Here is a 14153-nt window from a genome sequence, read left to right as displayed (position 1 = left end):
ACTCCTTTGGGCTTGCGTTTTTAACTGACCGCTGGATAAATAGCTGCTGCTAGTGTGTGCACGCTGCCCTTTTCTTAAAGGCGTGTTTGGTTTGTCTTCTAATTAACTTAGTGCCTTTATTCTGCTTTATGGTATTTAAGGAGATGCTCGCAGGAGGCGTAGGTATGTGCTGAAGGCTCAGCTTGCCCTTCCTACCTGCTCTGCTGTGACCATTCAGCTCCTCCAAAACCTTAACGTAGTCTTTGAGCAGGAGAGTGAAGCTGGGACTGGAGACCATTTCCATTGCCGTTAAATGTCAGCTCTTCCCCTGAGCTTGTTGTAGGTCTTCCACAGACGTCATCTGGAGCGTATCTGCGGTTTGGGAATGGAGGTTCCCCAAAGTTCGTGGCTTCAAGCTACAGGTGTTGTTATTTAGCCTTTCAGACTCCCTCTTGGGTGCCACGATTCATTCGCGCGGTGGGAGCTCAGTTTTGAGCTGGCTGCTGGGCTGTTCTGATGAGAGAGAAAACAGTTCCCAGCTTGTTTAGTGTTGCCGCTGTGGGAGCTGCTCTGTCTTCATCAGGCTCAGGAGAGGATTTCAGTCCTGAATCCTCCGGAGCAGCTGAGCCGTTTACCTGCCCTGAGGGCATCTTGGTACGATGCGCTTGAGTTTTCACCAGTCTCACCCCTGCTGTGAGAGCCGTGACCCAGCCTTAGGACTGTTTGAAACCCTCCGACCAGCGATGCTTTTAATGTAACAGTAAAGCAGTGAGGTGTTGCCTTGACAGAGAGGCAGAGAAAGGCTTTAGAAAAGCTTGGAACAGGGACTTGAGGAGGTGCGTTTCTGCATGTTAGGGATGCTTTGAATCCAGCTGCTGTGTCTAGATTTTCAGCGAGAGGTCTTCTGCTTGCTTTGTCAGCAGTTCTGGAGTGGTGCGGCTCGTATCTCGGTGATGTCCCACGCATGCCAAAACTAGGATGGTGCCTGGAGCTGTGGCCTGGAGAGGTATGAGGACATCATCTCTCTTCCTTCACCCTTGTTTTCGAAGGGAATACAGCTCTGCGTGCCCAAGTGCAGATCTTGCTGAACTTGGCTAGCCGATTCGTCCCTTGGTCAATGTTCTTCTCAGATCTGCTTACGTTGGAGCGCGCCAGGCTAACGATGTGGCTTTGCATGTCTTCGTTGTCTCCCCTGGCAGGACTGCTGCGCGTCTTCTCCCAGCAAGCAGTAGTGGCAAATTAGGCTCATGGGGAAGCAGCTTTTGGCATGATCTGAGGGACAGATATGGAGCAGTTCGTTACGTGGCTTTGTTCAGCAGATAACCCCTTCCCCAAAACTCTGTGGCTGTGAGGGAGTTGGTAGGAACTTGGTGCTGTAAACTGAAACCAAAGTCACAAAATGCTTTGGAATAAAAATGACTTCCCTGGACCAGGAAGTCAGTGCAGACTCACCAAGTCTGGCTGGAACTGGAGGGAGAAATGGGAGCAGCAGGAGCTGCGTGTGATGCAGGTGTGCATCCCAGTGCTCCCTCTGAGCCACCGCGGTGCTGCTGGAGATGACCCAGCCCTGGGCACGCTCAGTGGCTGTCGATTAACCCGGAGGGTTTCCCCCTCTGTGAGCTGGGACGTTGTCATCTGTCTTTGAGCAGCCCAGATGAGCTGGGCGTGGGAGCAGGGGAGTGCAGCGCACCCTCCTCCTGCCAAACTGCCGTGGGACGAGCGAGCCCTAGGCCACCCCCAGAGAGGTCCTGGTCTGGAAACGGGAAGGTCTGGTCACGCCGTGGGAGCAAGAAGGTGAGTGTGATAACATGAGTGGCCTCGGCACGGAGGAGTTCCTCCGGTGCACATGTCTCTGGACGTGCGTGGGTCCTCCTTGTTGGCAGGAGGACTCGGGAGAGATCTCAGACCTTAGACACACACTCCTGCTTAACCCCAAACCACGCTTCTTTGCAAAGAGCGAGCCATGGCCTTAAACAAAATTGAGTGACATAGAGCACTTCTCACTAGTCCTCAGGAAAAAAAAAAGCAAGGTGACACCGTACCTGTTAAATCTAAATGTCAGCAGCTTCTCTGGTGCCAAGGCAGGGGTATCTGTGAGGACAGAAAACGCTAGTGTTGGAGACGAGTCGGTCCTATAGCAAGCCGGTGCTATGCCTCGGATAAGAAAACGTCAGTACGGTGACATATGTTTTGTACATCACTTGGAAGGAAAATGGATCTGGAATCACCACCAATGTATTCAAAATTATTTCATTGTGTTGCAAAATCTGCGAGGGAATTCTGAATAGGCTCTAAGGGCTCTGATTAATTCTGAAACTGAAATGCGGCTACATCTCCACAAAAGCGCTGATCTTCTATGACTCTAATTTCCTCCTCCCTTGGAGCTTACTGTGTTATTTAATGGAAGTCACACATCTAATCAGTTTGATTCAGCAATGATGTGAGCTGTATTATTTGACTTTCTCTCAAAAAATTCTATAGAATGAGGGAGTAATGAAAAAATGGGGTGCATAAAGGAATAAAATATTTTTAGTATAGTTTTGGGAAGGAAACCTATAAAATCCTGAGTTGTGCTGTGAGACGTAGTGGGTAATCATCTTGTATTCATCTTCTCCGTGCGAGAGCTGGGAGGTGCCATTGAAATGGGCAGGCAGAAACCGTGACAGTAGGAGACACTTTTTCGTGTAGGTAACTGAAGAACAGAACTTGCCGCTGCCGTCTGTGGCAGAGCTCAGCGAGCCGGTGGGCTGTAAAGGAATTAGGGTGGCCCATGGAGAAACTCCAGCCTGCCTGATCTCTAAAACCCTGAGTGCTGGGAGCGGGAGGGACTGACAGCTCACAGGCTCCCTTGCAGCCCCTCTTGGCTCTGGATGTCACCGCCGGCACGGTGAGCTCTGCAGGCGCGTGATGCTTCCCGCAACTGTGTGCTGCGGGCTTGGGAGCCCGCGGCAGAGAGCAAAGAGTTACCCCAGTTCCTTCTTTTCATTTTGGCTGGTTTTTCTTTAAACGTTCAGGTTAACCAGGTCCTGGCAGTGCTGTTTCTGCAGCCCCGGTGTGAAGAGCCAACAAGCGCTTGGTCAGCCCATCTGGAGGCGAATGGCAGTGGAGAGAATCCCAGAGGCAGCAGCAGGTCCTGACAGGCGCTCCTCCCGCACGTAACCCTTTGTGGGTGTTGCGGATAAACCATCCTTGTCTTAAGCAGGGGGATTTTGTGTACGGTTTTCCTGCTATCCATACAGAGGAGCTGTGCGAAGCAGTAATTTGAATCTCTGGCTAAGGACAGCTGAGCCTGGGCTGCGTCATGGAGATTATCTGATCGTGCTTTGGATTTAATGCCCTGAGAAATCTTGCTTTGGACACAGCACCTGGCTTCCAGCGAGGATATTGCTCGTAGCTGATTTGCCTGCTGGGTTACGGTGACACACAGAAGGTCAAACGACATGTCCGAGGTCCCAAAGTAAACAACTGCAGCGGGGGGATGCTGCTCCAGAGATTCGCGTACTGGAGAGCAGAGCGGGGAGCTTTGGCTGTCTGACGTAGCTGGATTGAATGGTGAATAACCTTCTCCTCCGGCAGTCCTTTGTTTTAAAGGACTGCTTCTGTCCTGCTTTGCCAGCAGAGCTCTCCATCCCCGCACCGAAGGAAGAGCCTCATCCTCCTGGAAGCAGCAGTTTTCTGCAGCCGAAATCTGACTGCAGAAGCGTGGGAGAAATCTGCTGTTCTGCGAGCAGCCTGGCTGTTTCTGCACGGTGGGTTTGCGCTCCCTGGCAGCGGTGCTGGAGGCGCAGGGCTTACGCTTGGGGAAATGCAGCTGAGTCGCTCAGAAAAAGAACAGACCTTTCCCTTAGTCCTTAACTTGGGTTTCCATCTGCGCCTTGCGCGAGTGTGTTGTAGGCATGCGCCCTCTTGCTGCCTTGCCCAGGACCAGGATGGTGAGTTGAGGAGGTGCTGCTAGGGCTGGCGGTGGGGTAAAGGAGGGGGTACACGCCGCCTGGTCAAGGATTGCCAGGGCATCCTCTTTCTAAAGGAGGCTGCAGCCCTGTCTGCTGTTTATTCCTTCCCTCCTGGCCCTGGGGAGACGGTGTGCAGGCTGGAGACAGCAAATGCGCATGGCAAGAGGCAAGGCTGAGGGGGAAGTTTGGCTCGCTCGCAGGGAAAACATCTCTTTTTTTTGTTCCGCGTGAAAACCAGGCAGAAGTAACCACTGATACTGCTTTTTCGGCAGGGATTTTTGCTATCTTTCCTTTCAAGGTAAGAGCTGTCTGCTGTGGATTGCGTGTGGTGCTTTCAGGAGCAGTGGGAGTTGAGCCACAGCCCCGCAAGCTGTGTGCGAGCGGGCACGCGCGTGGCGAGGGCAGCACCCCTGACTTGCTCTGTGGCACAGGTGTAACGCAGAGAACACGCTGCAGAGCAGGTCCAGGCTGGGCTTTGGAGATGCTGCCCAGAAATGCCGTTGTGGAAGAGGGCAGTTGTGTTTGCCACGGTCAGGGTATGGCTCTGTCCACCTCTCATCCGACCCCGCTCCGTTCAGTCTCTTCTTGCTACCCCTAAAGCCCTTTTGCCAGCGTCTGATCTGCCTTTTGTGCTCATACCTAGCATATTTGTCTGCCGCCTTAGTCTCAGTATTTCCCTGTTTCTGGAGCAGGTAGTAACCTGTGGCACACGGGTAGCTTTCCTGGTGCCAGGAAAGCTGGGATGGTGTTGGCCACGATGACGTTTCTTTTTTAAAAGGAAAGAGGCTGGCCTCAGTGAGGGAGCCCGGCTTCTTCGGAGCTCTCAACTTTGCTTTTAAAGATGTGTATACAAAAGGCTGGAAGCTGAAATTTGTGTCTGTTTGATGTGCAATGAAGCTGGAAGAGGTCGTATCCTTTTATTTATTCATTTAATTTTAGTGTGTTTTTTCCTCTTCTAAATATCGGAAGTTATTTTTTGTGGAGGAAGAGCTCCAGAAATGTGCAGCAGCAGCTTTTGAAGTGCCAACATCACTGAACATGGTTGAGTATGAACAAATCCTGTCTCGATGGCTGGAGCCACTGTTCACATAGGCAAAACAAAGCCGAATCGCCGTGGGTCTCCAGTTATCAAATGCAGGAGGAGCAAAGACAACGCAGGCCGTGTTTCTGCTCGAGGGAGTGGATCTCAGCTGCGCTGTGAGGCTGACTCAGAGCTGCACGGGGCCAGCGCTGCACCATCAGGGTTTGCACGTGAGTTAGACTTGCCAGCGATCTGCTCCGTCCTTCTCAGATTTGTCTCACCCTTGGTGATTCCATCCGGGAGGAAGCAGCCTGAAGCGCACACGGCTGCTGCCTCGGCCGAATGGCGTTAACAGGCCAAACCTTTGGGTCTCCAGGTGGTGCAGGAATTATCTGTGGCTGACCTCCTGGTGGCATTATCTATTCAGTGCCTTGAGCTGGTGGGTGAGCTATATGAATAGCACGTATTCAGCCAGGAGCTGTCGCGATGTTACCTGTTCCTGGTCCCACTACATGCCAGGCTTCAGCTGATTTTGATGACATACCTATTTGATGACATTTTTTGATGACATACCTAAGGTGGGACAGGCAGACCTTTCCTCTTGCCATGTTTGCATCCCAGACTGTTTCTGGGCAGTGGGCCTGGGTGATGTAGCAGGGGGAAATACAGCCAGCGGGGAACACTGGACCCTAATTTATCAGCTCCTCATCGCCGCTGTAAGCAGCGGGGAGAGCTTCGTGGTCACCAGTTTTGGATGTGTCAGTAATGGGAACCGTGGGCTTTGGGGTATCGGTCGCTAATTGACTAGAGCCAGGATTGCTGAGCACGGGAAGGAGGCGGATTAGAGCCTTGCGTTTCTGTATGCAGGACTGTGTGCTGCCCCACCGGCTCTTGGGCTGCGCTCTCTGCTGTAGAGAAACTTCAGGCAGACCTCTCGGGGCTGGGAGTTACGCCCTGGTCTGGGGGGATCCAGAGACCTGCTCTTCGTTCTTTTCCTCACCCAAAAGCTGCCTGAAATGAGACCCTGGGTCGCCCAGGGAGCACAGAGCCAGCCGCAGGGCAGGGCGCACGGATCGAAGCCGTAGCTGGGGTGGGTCAAGCCCTCTCTGTCTTTGGGACTGCGATGGAGTCGTGCTCTCTTGGTTGTGTCCGTCACGCTGCTGTGCCCAGGCAGGGCTAACGGGAGCGGTGGGAATCTGGATCTTTTCTCTTTTGTTTTCTTTAGCAAAGCTCCAGCCTAGCCTGTGCGTAGGCTCCCGCGCAGCTCTGGTTTAGTCCCTCGTGTCCGCACTGAATCCAAGCCACCCATAAAGGCCACAAGCTCTGAGACGGTAGGGGAGGACGAGGGTGACCGGGTGTGCCTATGCGCTCCTGCGGCAGTGCCGCGGGGCAGGTGAAGCTCGCTGGAGCAGCGAGGCCAGCCACAGCTTGCTGTCCCATCCATACTGTGCCGGAGAGCGTGCCAGCATGGGCGATGCTTGCCGTTACCGCCGCCAAGCACGGCTTCAGGTCGCCGATCTAGACTTGAGGGCAGCCCGTGGGGGCCCTCTGCTTGTCTCCTGCATTTAACAGGAGCAGTGTTTGCAACAATTGCGTGGTGGATTCATCTTCTGTTGTTAGTTTAAAGTAGAGGAGCCAGTAAAAGCTGTTCTTCCAGTTAAGAAGAACTAATCTGCATTTTTTGCTGGAAATAGCATTGCCTCTGTCCATCTTTTTACTGGTAACCAACTCCTTTTGAGTCTTAGGATCCTGCGATGGGTCCTTGCTCCCAAAGGACCTGCACTAGACATTGGTGATTCCACCAGATCTTGAACTTAAGCCCGGTAGACTTAGCCTAATTTTTTTGTAAAGCTCTTATTTTTCCCCTAGGTGTTCAGCTGATCTATGAGCGTGGTTATTCCAGCAAGCCCTAGCGTGGATGCAATTTCCGCAGTCTTTGGGAACGTTTCTTCCCGTGTGAGAACAGCTAGTTTGATCTAAGCTGTTTTCATGACACAGAAATGCACTGGCGGTTCAGCTTTAACAAACCAGCGTGGTTAACGTGGGACAGCTTTGTAGTACGCTGGCAGAACGGCTCGTCTTGCTGGCGCGGGTGGCTGGAGACCCTGGGGCAAAGCGCAGCCTGCCAGGGGCATCCTCCCTGGGAAGGAGGATGAAGTGCCGTGCCCTGAAGTCTCTGCTGTGAGCTGCCACCGGACTCCAAGTCCGCTCTCTGTGGTGGTGCCGTGGGCAGGAGAAGTCTTGTTTCTCTTTTGCAAGACCGAGGGAGCAAAGTAAGTTGGCTTTGTCGAAAGCTCGCGAGTAAAATCAGAAATGACCAGCAGCAAGAGTCCTTGTTACGTGCTTCTGGGGATCGTGTTTTGATGCAAAATACTGCCGTGGTTTTGATGCAAAATACTGCCGTGGTTTTGTTTAGCGGCTGGATCTTCCCAGCTCACCTCCCTGTGACCATCAACCTGCTTCAGCCCAGAAGGGCCCTCCCGGTGGGGCACGCTCCAGGCTCCCCTCTCTCCTGTGCTGGGTGGGTGCTGCTCAGGCAAACTCTGCCTCTTTGCAGGGGTGCTGCTAGCTGGCTCCTGAGAGCAAGGTTGCCTCTCCGCGCTGCCGTAAGCAGGGGAGGATCTGGGTTGCTTGGCTTTGGTCACGTTGCTTTTGAGAGGGAATCTGCAGGGTCGTCCGTGCCAGGGCGGTGCGTGATGTTCTGGGGTAGCGCCGAGGGGAAGCCCTGTGCCCTCCAGCTCCCCACGGAGCTGTGGCGGAAATGGGCTGGGGCAGGCTTTGTGCTTCTCACATGAAAGCAAGCACAGGAGAAACAGCTTCTAAGAGGCTTAAAAGCAACAGGCTTTCTTCTCCTCCTGGGAAGGGCACACAGCCAACATCTTGCTCTTTACAGATCTCTCTTAATAAGCAGAATATTGCATTAAGAGCGACTGAGTCTGCCAAGTACGAGCAGAAGAGCTCTGCAGCCCCTGCAGCTTCCTTCATCCCAGTACCCGCGTGGCTCTGAGATCCACTGGCCGTCGTCCTCGTGGCTGCCTTTTCCTGCTGGTCAAGGTGGCAGGAGTAATTGTGGGCTCAGTCTGGGGCTGTTGCTTCATCGGACGGGTGTTTCTAGAGCTCGTGGGTGGGATTCCTCTTGGTCTCCTCGTCTCCTGAGTTTTCTCGCCAGCTGCTTTGATGACGGGGGGAGTAAGGCTGGGGAGCGTTGAAAGGTGTTACCTTATGGGAAGGCAGCTTCTGAGTGGTCAGGGGAGGAGATCTGTTCCATCAGAAAAGCCGTGGGCTCAGCTGGCCTGCGAGGGCAAGGAAAGCTCCCCGGCAGGCGGGTGTCCCCAGGTAAGGACTCGGGGATGCTGCGGTTGGGCTGGGCTCACGGAGGAGCCCTGCAGGCGTGGGGACAGGCAGGTCTGAGGCTCCTGGGTGTGCGGGGTGGGTTGGTTGGCTACTTTCAGAAGAATAAGTCCTCCTTTTCTTTACATCCCCAATGAAGCTAAAAAGAGCGCGGCCCAGTTTGTAGCTTTGTAGGTCACTGAAGGAGGAGGGCTCTGCAGTGCGCTGCACTTCGGGTGCTTTCCTCCACCTGGAAGTGCTCTGTGCCGCCGCAGCTCTGCTGTCCCCTGGCTCTAAGGGGAGAAATTGGAGAGAAAAGCAGGAGGCAGATGACCCCCACCCACTCTTGTATTACACTTTGAAGCTGTGTGTCTGCAACGTACCGCTTCAGACCTCTGGGGAGAAATATTGGTAAATACGGACATCCTGGGGAGGCCCTGTGCCAGTCCTGGCTTCGCTCATCTCCTGGGGGGATCAGCAGCGGGCACGGGTGCTCCTCCGCAGACTTGTGACCTGATTAGATTTCCTGCACCTTGCAGGAGGCTGCTCGGAGGCAGGGAGCGTGAGCTAGAAAAACAGGAGCGGAATAAAGCGAAGCCAAGCAGGTTGGGGAGGGATGGCCCGTGTTTGCCGAGGCCGTGGCTTCCCCTGGCCCGGCAGCCGCAGGTGGAGGTGGCTGTGCCCCACAGGCCCCTCTCTGGGCACACCTGCAATGCAGGCAGGATGGGCAGCGCTTGCTGCCTGGCCTGGTGCCCGTGGAGGCTTGTGCCGTGCCGTGGAGGTTGGCGTGCCCTGGGCGGGTTGCCCAGTGCGTGGCATTGGTGCCGGGGCCGGGGGGAGCCTCGCTGCCTCTCCTCCCTTAGCAGAGACCCCAGCAGGGTGCTGCCCGGCTCGGCCCCGCTCCGGCACCCCTCAGCCCGCAGGCGGTTCGTGCCTCGCCAGGGCTGCGGGGCAGCCTTGCCGGTCATGCCTGGGGCGGGTAGTGTGGCAGCAGCGCTTGCTCCGGCCATTTCTCGGGGTCCAGAGCAGCCCTGGTTGTGCCTGTGGGATTTTTGCGGGCTGGTCGTAGCCTGGGGGTGTTTTTCCTGCTCATCGGGGGCTGCTGAGTGGGACCTGTGGGACCGGCTGAGAAAGCAGTGTCCTCACAGCAGGCTGACCTGCCTCGAGGAGAGCAGGAGACCAAGGGAAAAGGGACACGTTTGCTCCTGGCCTTTTGGGGACGAAGGATGTGGGGAGTTCAGGTAGCTGTGCTCAGACCCCGAGGGGAGCTCCTAGGGCAGCTCCCCGGGCACTGACAGCAATGTCACCATGTCCCATGCCTGATGGCAGCCTTCCCAAGCACCGAGTGAACAGCCTCTCATTTGTATTTCCCAATTTAGTCACGTCCTACCAGATATAACTGAGCCAGAGTAAACAGGGAAATCAGGTTTCTTGATGTCGTTGCACTTCCTTGGTGTTCAGAGCGTGTTGGTGAGGCTTTTCCACGTGCCGAGGACACGTAGCCTCGTGCCTGCCATCGAGGGGGCACACGCGGGGACGTTCCTGCCCAGACCCGCTCGCCCCACGCCTGCGTTGGGAAAGGGAGGGGGTTTGGCGTGGCGGCCAAGGCAGCGCTGTAGCAGTGGCTCCTCTCCATCGCTGTAACTCTCTTGGTGTCTCCTTTCACACAGATTCAGTGGGATAAGACACCTTCCAAACCACGCTGCTCAGAATTGTTTTTCTCAGCTCTGTCGAGGCCTCTGAGCTCCGTGCTGCAAGGAAGAGGACGGGTAAATTTTACCCCAGGTAAAATAATGTCTCCAGCTGTTAAAGATGGTCTCACCTTAACTCACTCGATGAGAGTATTTAGAGATGCTCTCTGCGGGTTTGCGCCCTCCAACTCAGAGTTTGTGCTTCAGGCTCCGGGGGTCCTGCCATCCCCTCGGGGCGCAGTGTTGTGTATCACTGCTGGGTGGAGTTGGGGGGCTGTGGGCAACGTGGGCAGCTCTTCCCCACCTTTGGTCCCGTAACGCTGCGGCTGAGACGCTTGGCAGAGCAGCTTCCAGCCCAGTACTGCCCCAGCATGCGGCAGTGCAGGCGAGAGCCGCCCCGATGAGCTGCTGTTGCTCCACGTGTGGGTGTTGCAGGGAGAGCTCTGCGGAGCCGGCAGGAAGATGTTACACCTTGGGTTTGCTGCCTGGGGTGAAGCTTGTCCACCTTTGGGGCCATGGTCTTGTTTCTGCCCCTGGTGGGGGGGCTGAGGCCAGTGCAGCGGTGGCACCAGCCCCGGACCCCTCCGTTACCTGCCACCTCCTTCCCCGCGCAGCTCCGGACGGGTGCTTCTGTGCAGCCGAAGGCTGGCGTCTCTTCTAAAGGCTTCTGTCCTTGCAGGGCCGCCCTGAGCCATGTCCAACGACCCTCCGCCACCCTACCCGGGAGGCCCCTCGGCACCGCTGATAGAAGAGAAGCATGGCCCACCCTCCGCGGCAGGTACTGGGGGGGATCCCAGCTGCTCTGGGGTGTCGGGGTGACATTGCCGAGCAGGCAGGAGCCAAGTGAACGTGGTTTCCCTGGGAGGGCCCTGGCCGTGGCCTCTCCTTGCAGCCCTGCCCTGCAGTGAGCAGTGCGCTGGGGAGGGTGGAGCGATGCCCGGCTCTGCATCACCCCCCGGGATGGCAGGGGCTCCCAGGGGAAGTGACGAGAGCAGAAAGCACTCCCTGCTCAAAGCCTGGCTCTGCTCGCTGCTGTGGGTAACGTGGGGTGAATCTGGGCTTCTTGTGGCCCAGAGGATGAGGCTTGGGGGGTGCCCCCCCACCCCGTTATGTCTCCCTTCCCTGCCGGGGCCACCCCCCCGACCACTCAGCCCAGCCGCCATCTCCCCAGCAGCTCTGCCGCCTCCTGCCCTGGCTGCTGACTCTGTTTCCTTTCAGATGGCGTCACCCCTGTTGTGGGACAGCCCCAGGGGATTCCCATCCCCCCTCCTGAATTTGGGCCCCCCCCATATGAGCCACCCTCGCAGCCGGGGTTCGTGCCCCCCCACATGCCCACAGACAGCTCCGGGCCCTACGTGCCGCCTGGTGAGTACCACGAGGGGCTGCGTGAAGTAGGGGGTGGGATGGGCAAGGACCCCCCCTGGAAGCGCACATCTCCTGGTGCCCTGGGGAGTGGGGTGGGCGGACACCACGGGGGTTGGGGCTGCCGTGCGGGGCTTGCAGCGAGGCTCCTTGGGGTGGGGTGGGGGGCACAGGGTTGGCCCCAAGTCCATGGCCAAGGTGGTGGTGTGGCAGCAAGATGGGCCCCCCCAGCGAGGATCTGGCCTCTCCTGCCAAATACACAACGCTCATCTGTGCACGTTTCTCGTTCCCAGCAGGTTATTACCCACCCCCAGGCCCTCACCCCACCATGGGCTACTACCCTGCCCCGGGCCACTACCCCTCTCCCGGCGGCCACACGGCGACAGTCCTCGTCCCGTCAGGGGCTGCCACCACAGTGACGGTGCTGCAGGGAGAGATCTTCCAGGGTGCCCCCGTGCAGACGGTGTGTCCCCACTGCCAGCAAGCCATCACCACCAAGATCACCTACGAGATCGGGCTCATGAGCTTCCTTCTTGGCTTCTTATGCTGCTTCGTGGGGTAGGTGCAAGCAGAGCTGGGGCCTCCCTGCCGCCAGCAGCACCGCGGTGATGGTGATCGCTCTGTCCCGGTCCTGGTGGCCCCGATGCCGGTGGCCTTGGACGAGCTGTTGGGCACGGTGGGGGCCTCGGCACTGAGGTGTTAGTGGGGCAGCAGCTGCGTTCCTGGGGTGACAGTGCCTGAAGACCTGGGCTCCTGCCAGGGGAGGGAAAGGTGCCACCACTGAAGGCCCATTGTGGAGCTTGGCATCAGAGGGCCTTTGTGCAGGAGCCGTCCATCCCCGGGCCCAGGACTCGCGGCGCTGCTGAGAGCCACAGTCTCGCCTCGCGGCCAAGGGCTGGCAGCAGTGGGGCCGCGGGTGGGGATGGGTGCTTGTCCCAGCGGTGGCAGTAGGTCAGGCCTCATCGCCTGCATGCGCCTCACCAGGCTGTCCCTTCCCTCCGCGAGGCGCGCAACCGCTCGCTAACGAAGCGCTTACCCTTGTAGCGGCAGCAGCAGCACACCCCAAGGGGCAGGGGTGTCCCTTGTAGCGGCGGCAGCAGCAGGGGGTCATGGTTGGCTGCCAGGGGCAAGGACTCACCTCTCTTGCCCATGCCCCAGAGCGAGCCCCCTGCCGCCTCCTGCTTCCACAGGCTGTGCCAGGGGCTGCCTCTGGGGTGCCGAGCTCACGGCGCTCTGCCTCTTCCTGTGCTCCAGGTGTGATCTCTGCTGCTGCCTGATCCCCTGCCTGTTCGATGACTTCAAGGACGTGACACACACGTGTCCCAACTGCAAGGCCTATATCTACACGTACAAGCGCATGTGCTAACAGCACCCCGGGAGACCGAGCCACTGGAATGACACCGGCCCCTCTCCTGCTGCCGTCCTAGTCTATGCGTGTGCAACACTCCTTCGCTTAACCCTCCGGTGGTGTGTATGTGTGTATCCCCGGCTCCCTCCCGCTCAGAGCTGCGACCACCTTCCCCAAGCTCCGGTCCTCGCTGTGAACGGTTGGATTGGCAACGCTGGCGGGGGTGCACGGGGGGCCCAGGCCCCAGATGCTATGTGTAGGGCTGCCCTGCAGCGCGCAGGACTCAGGGGGGCCATCCCTCCGCACCCCCTTACGCTCCCGGGCGCTAGCGAGGTCCCTCTTGCCTGCAGCAACCCAGGGAAGAGCAGCAGCTGCTGGAGGCGCCCGTCCCTCACTGCCCCGCAGGGAGCTGCTGCAGGCGGGGGGGCATCTGCCACCCAGGAGGGGAAGGGGGGGCCCCAAGCAGTCCGCAGCGCACACAGGGGAGGCAGCACGGCCCCTGTGGCCCTTTTAGGAAGGGGCTCGGTGTCGAGGAGACAGAGGGTAGTGCCACGCGTGCCAGATTTCAGCGTGGTTCACAGCCCTCTCCAGCCTGGCCAAAGCCCCTTCCCAAGGCGAGGCAGGCAGAGCCGTCTTCAAGGCACAGTGAGGGGGGGGAACGGCGGCTGCCTTGCCCTGGGAGTGCAGCACTGCACCCTTAATCAGCACCTCCGTCCTGCCAGAGCGGCCACGGCCGCTCCAGCTGCATGCGCCTCCTCCCAGCCCCTGCTGTGGCTCTTTCGGGGAAGGAAAGCCCCTGGCAGTTCCTCGCCCACCTGGCAAAACTGTTAGCGAAAATGCATCCGGCATGTCGCTACCTGCCCCGGCGCTGTAGATTAGAGGAGTTTGTTACCAGGCCGCAGCTGGCTCGCAGCTCTGGAGCAGACCCACACCCACCCGCTGCAGAGCCACGTCCCGAGCCCGGCAGGGTCTGTGGGCGCACACCCTGCAGCACCCGTCCTGCCTCCACCGCGGCTGCACCCTGGGGGGTTCCTCGTTGCATGTGGGTGTAGGGGTTTATTTTAGCTCACTCGATGATACAGAGCAGAAGGAAGGGGACACGCGGGCAGTGACAGGAGCTGCCAGCAGCACTATGACAGACGAGGGCAAGAGGCCTCGGGAGCCATTTTCAGCCTGTCTGTGGCTGCGCCTCCTCCTGCCGCCCCTGGCCCCCAGCCCCTGGCAGCCAGGGCAGCTGGAGCGTGCAGCCCCCAGAGCGAAGCGGGGGTCTCTCAGTACGCAGGTGTGCAAACACGGCCCGGCCTGCACAGCCAGCTGCTGTTTGCTCAGAGGTGGAACTGTGGCACTAGTCAGTATTTTTATGTAAATAAATAACAGACCCTGAACTCCGCGTACATCTTTTCTTCTCCCCTGCTCCGAACCCACAGCAGATCTGCCCCCAGGGAAGCTGAGGATGAGGAGGGATGGCA

The 14153-nt window shown here is 57.8% G+C and overlaps 1 protein-coding gene across 11 annotated transcripts in view; it reads left to right on the top strand.

Annotated features, from left to right (window-relative positions):
* The window catches only part of CDIP1 (cell death inducing p53 target 1), a 29710-nt gene extending 15641 nt beyond the window's left edge, over positions 1–14069 (top strand). For 2 of the 11 annotated variants that reach the window (XM_075165954.1, XM_075165953.1), the window contains exons 2-6: positions 9954–10052; positions 10654–10752; positions 11193–11339; positions 11630–11894; positions 12591–14069. In XM_075165954.1, the coding sequence (XP_075022055.1) occupies positions 10668–10752; positions 11193–11339; positions 11630–11894; positions 12591–12702 (609 nt within the window). In that variant the 5' untranslated portion in view covers positions 9954–10052; positions 10654–10667 and the 3' untranslated portion in view covers positions 12703–14069. Of the gene's footprint in view, positions 1–2786; positions 3729–3754; positions 4231–4901; positions 5184–9953; positions 10069–10653; positions 10753–11192; positions 11340–11629; positions 11895–12590 lie in introns of those variants that run through there. The other 9 variants (XM_075165956.1, XM_075165961.1, XM_075165958.1 and 6 more) reach the window with 8 other exon arrangements.
* Positions 14070–14153: the final 84 nt, after the last annotated feature.

The sequence above is a fragment of the Calonectris borealis genome, chromosome 16 (genome assembly GCF_964195595.1).
Source record: "Calonectris borealis chromosome 16, bCalBor7.hap1.2, whole genome shotgun sequence".
NCBI lineage: Eukaryota > Metazoa > Chordata > Aves > Procellariiformes > Procellariidae > Calonectris > Calonectris borealis.
The sequence above is the reverse complement of the archived record's forward strand: the minus strand, read 5'-3'. Positions and strand labels throughout refer to the sequence as shown.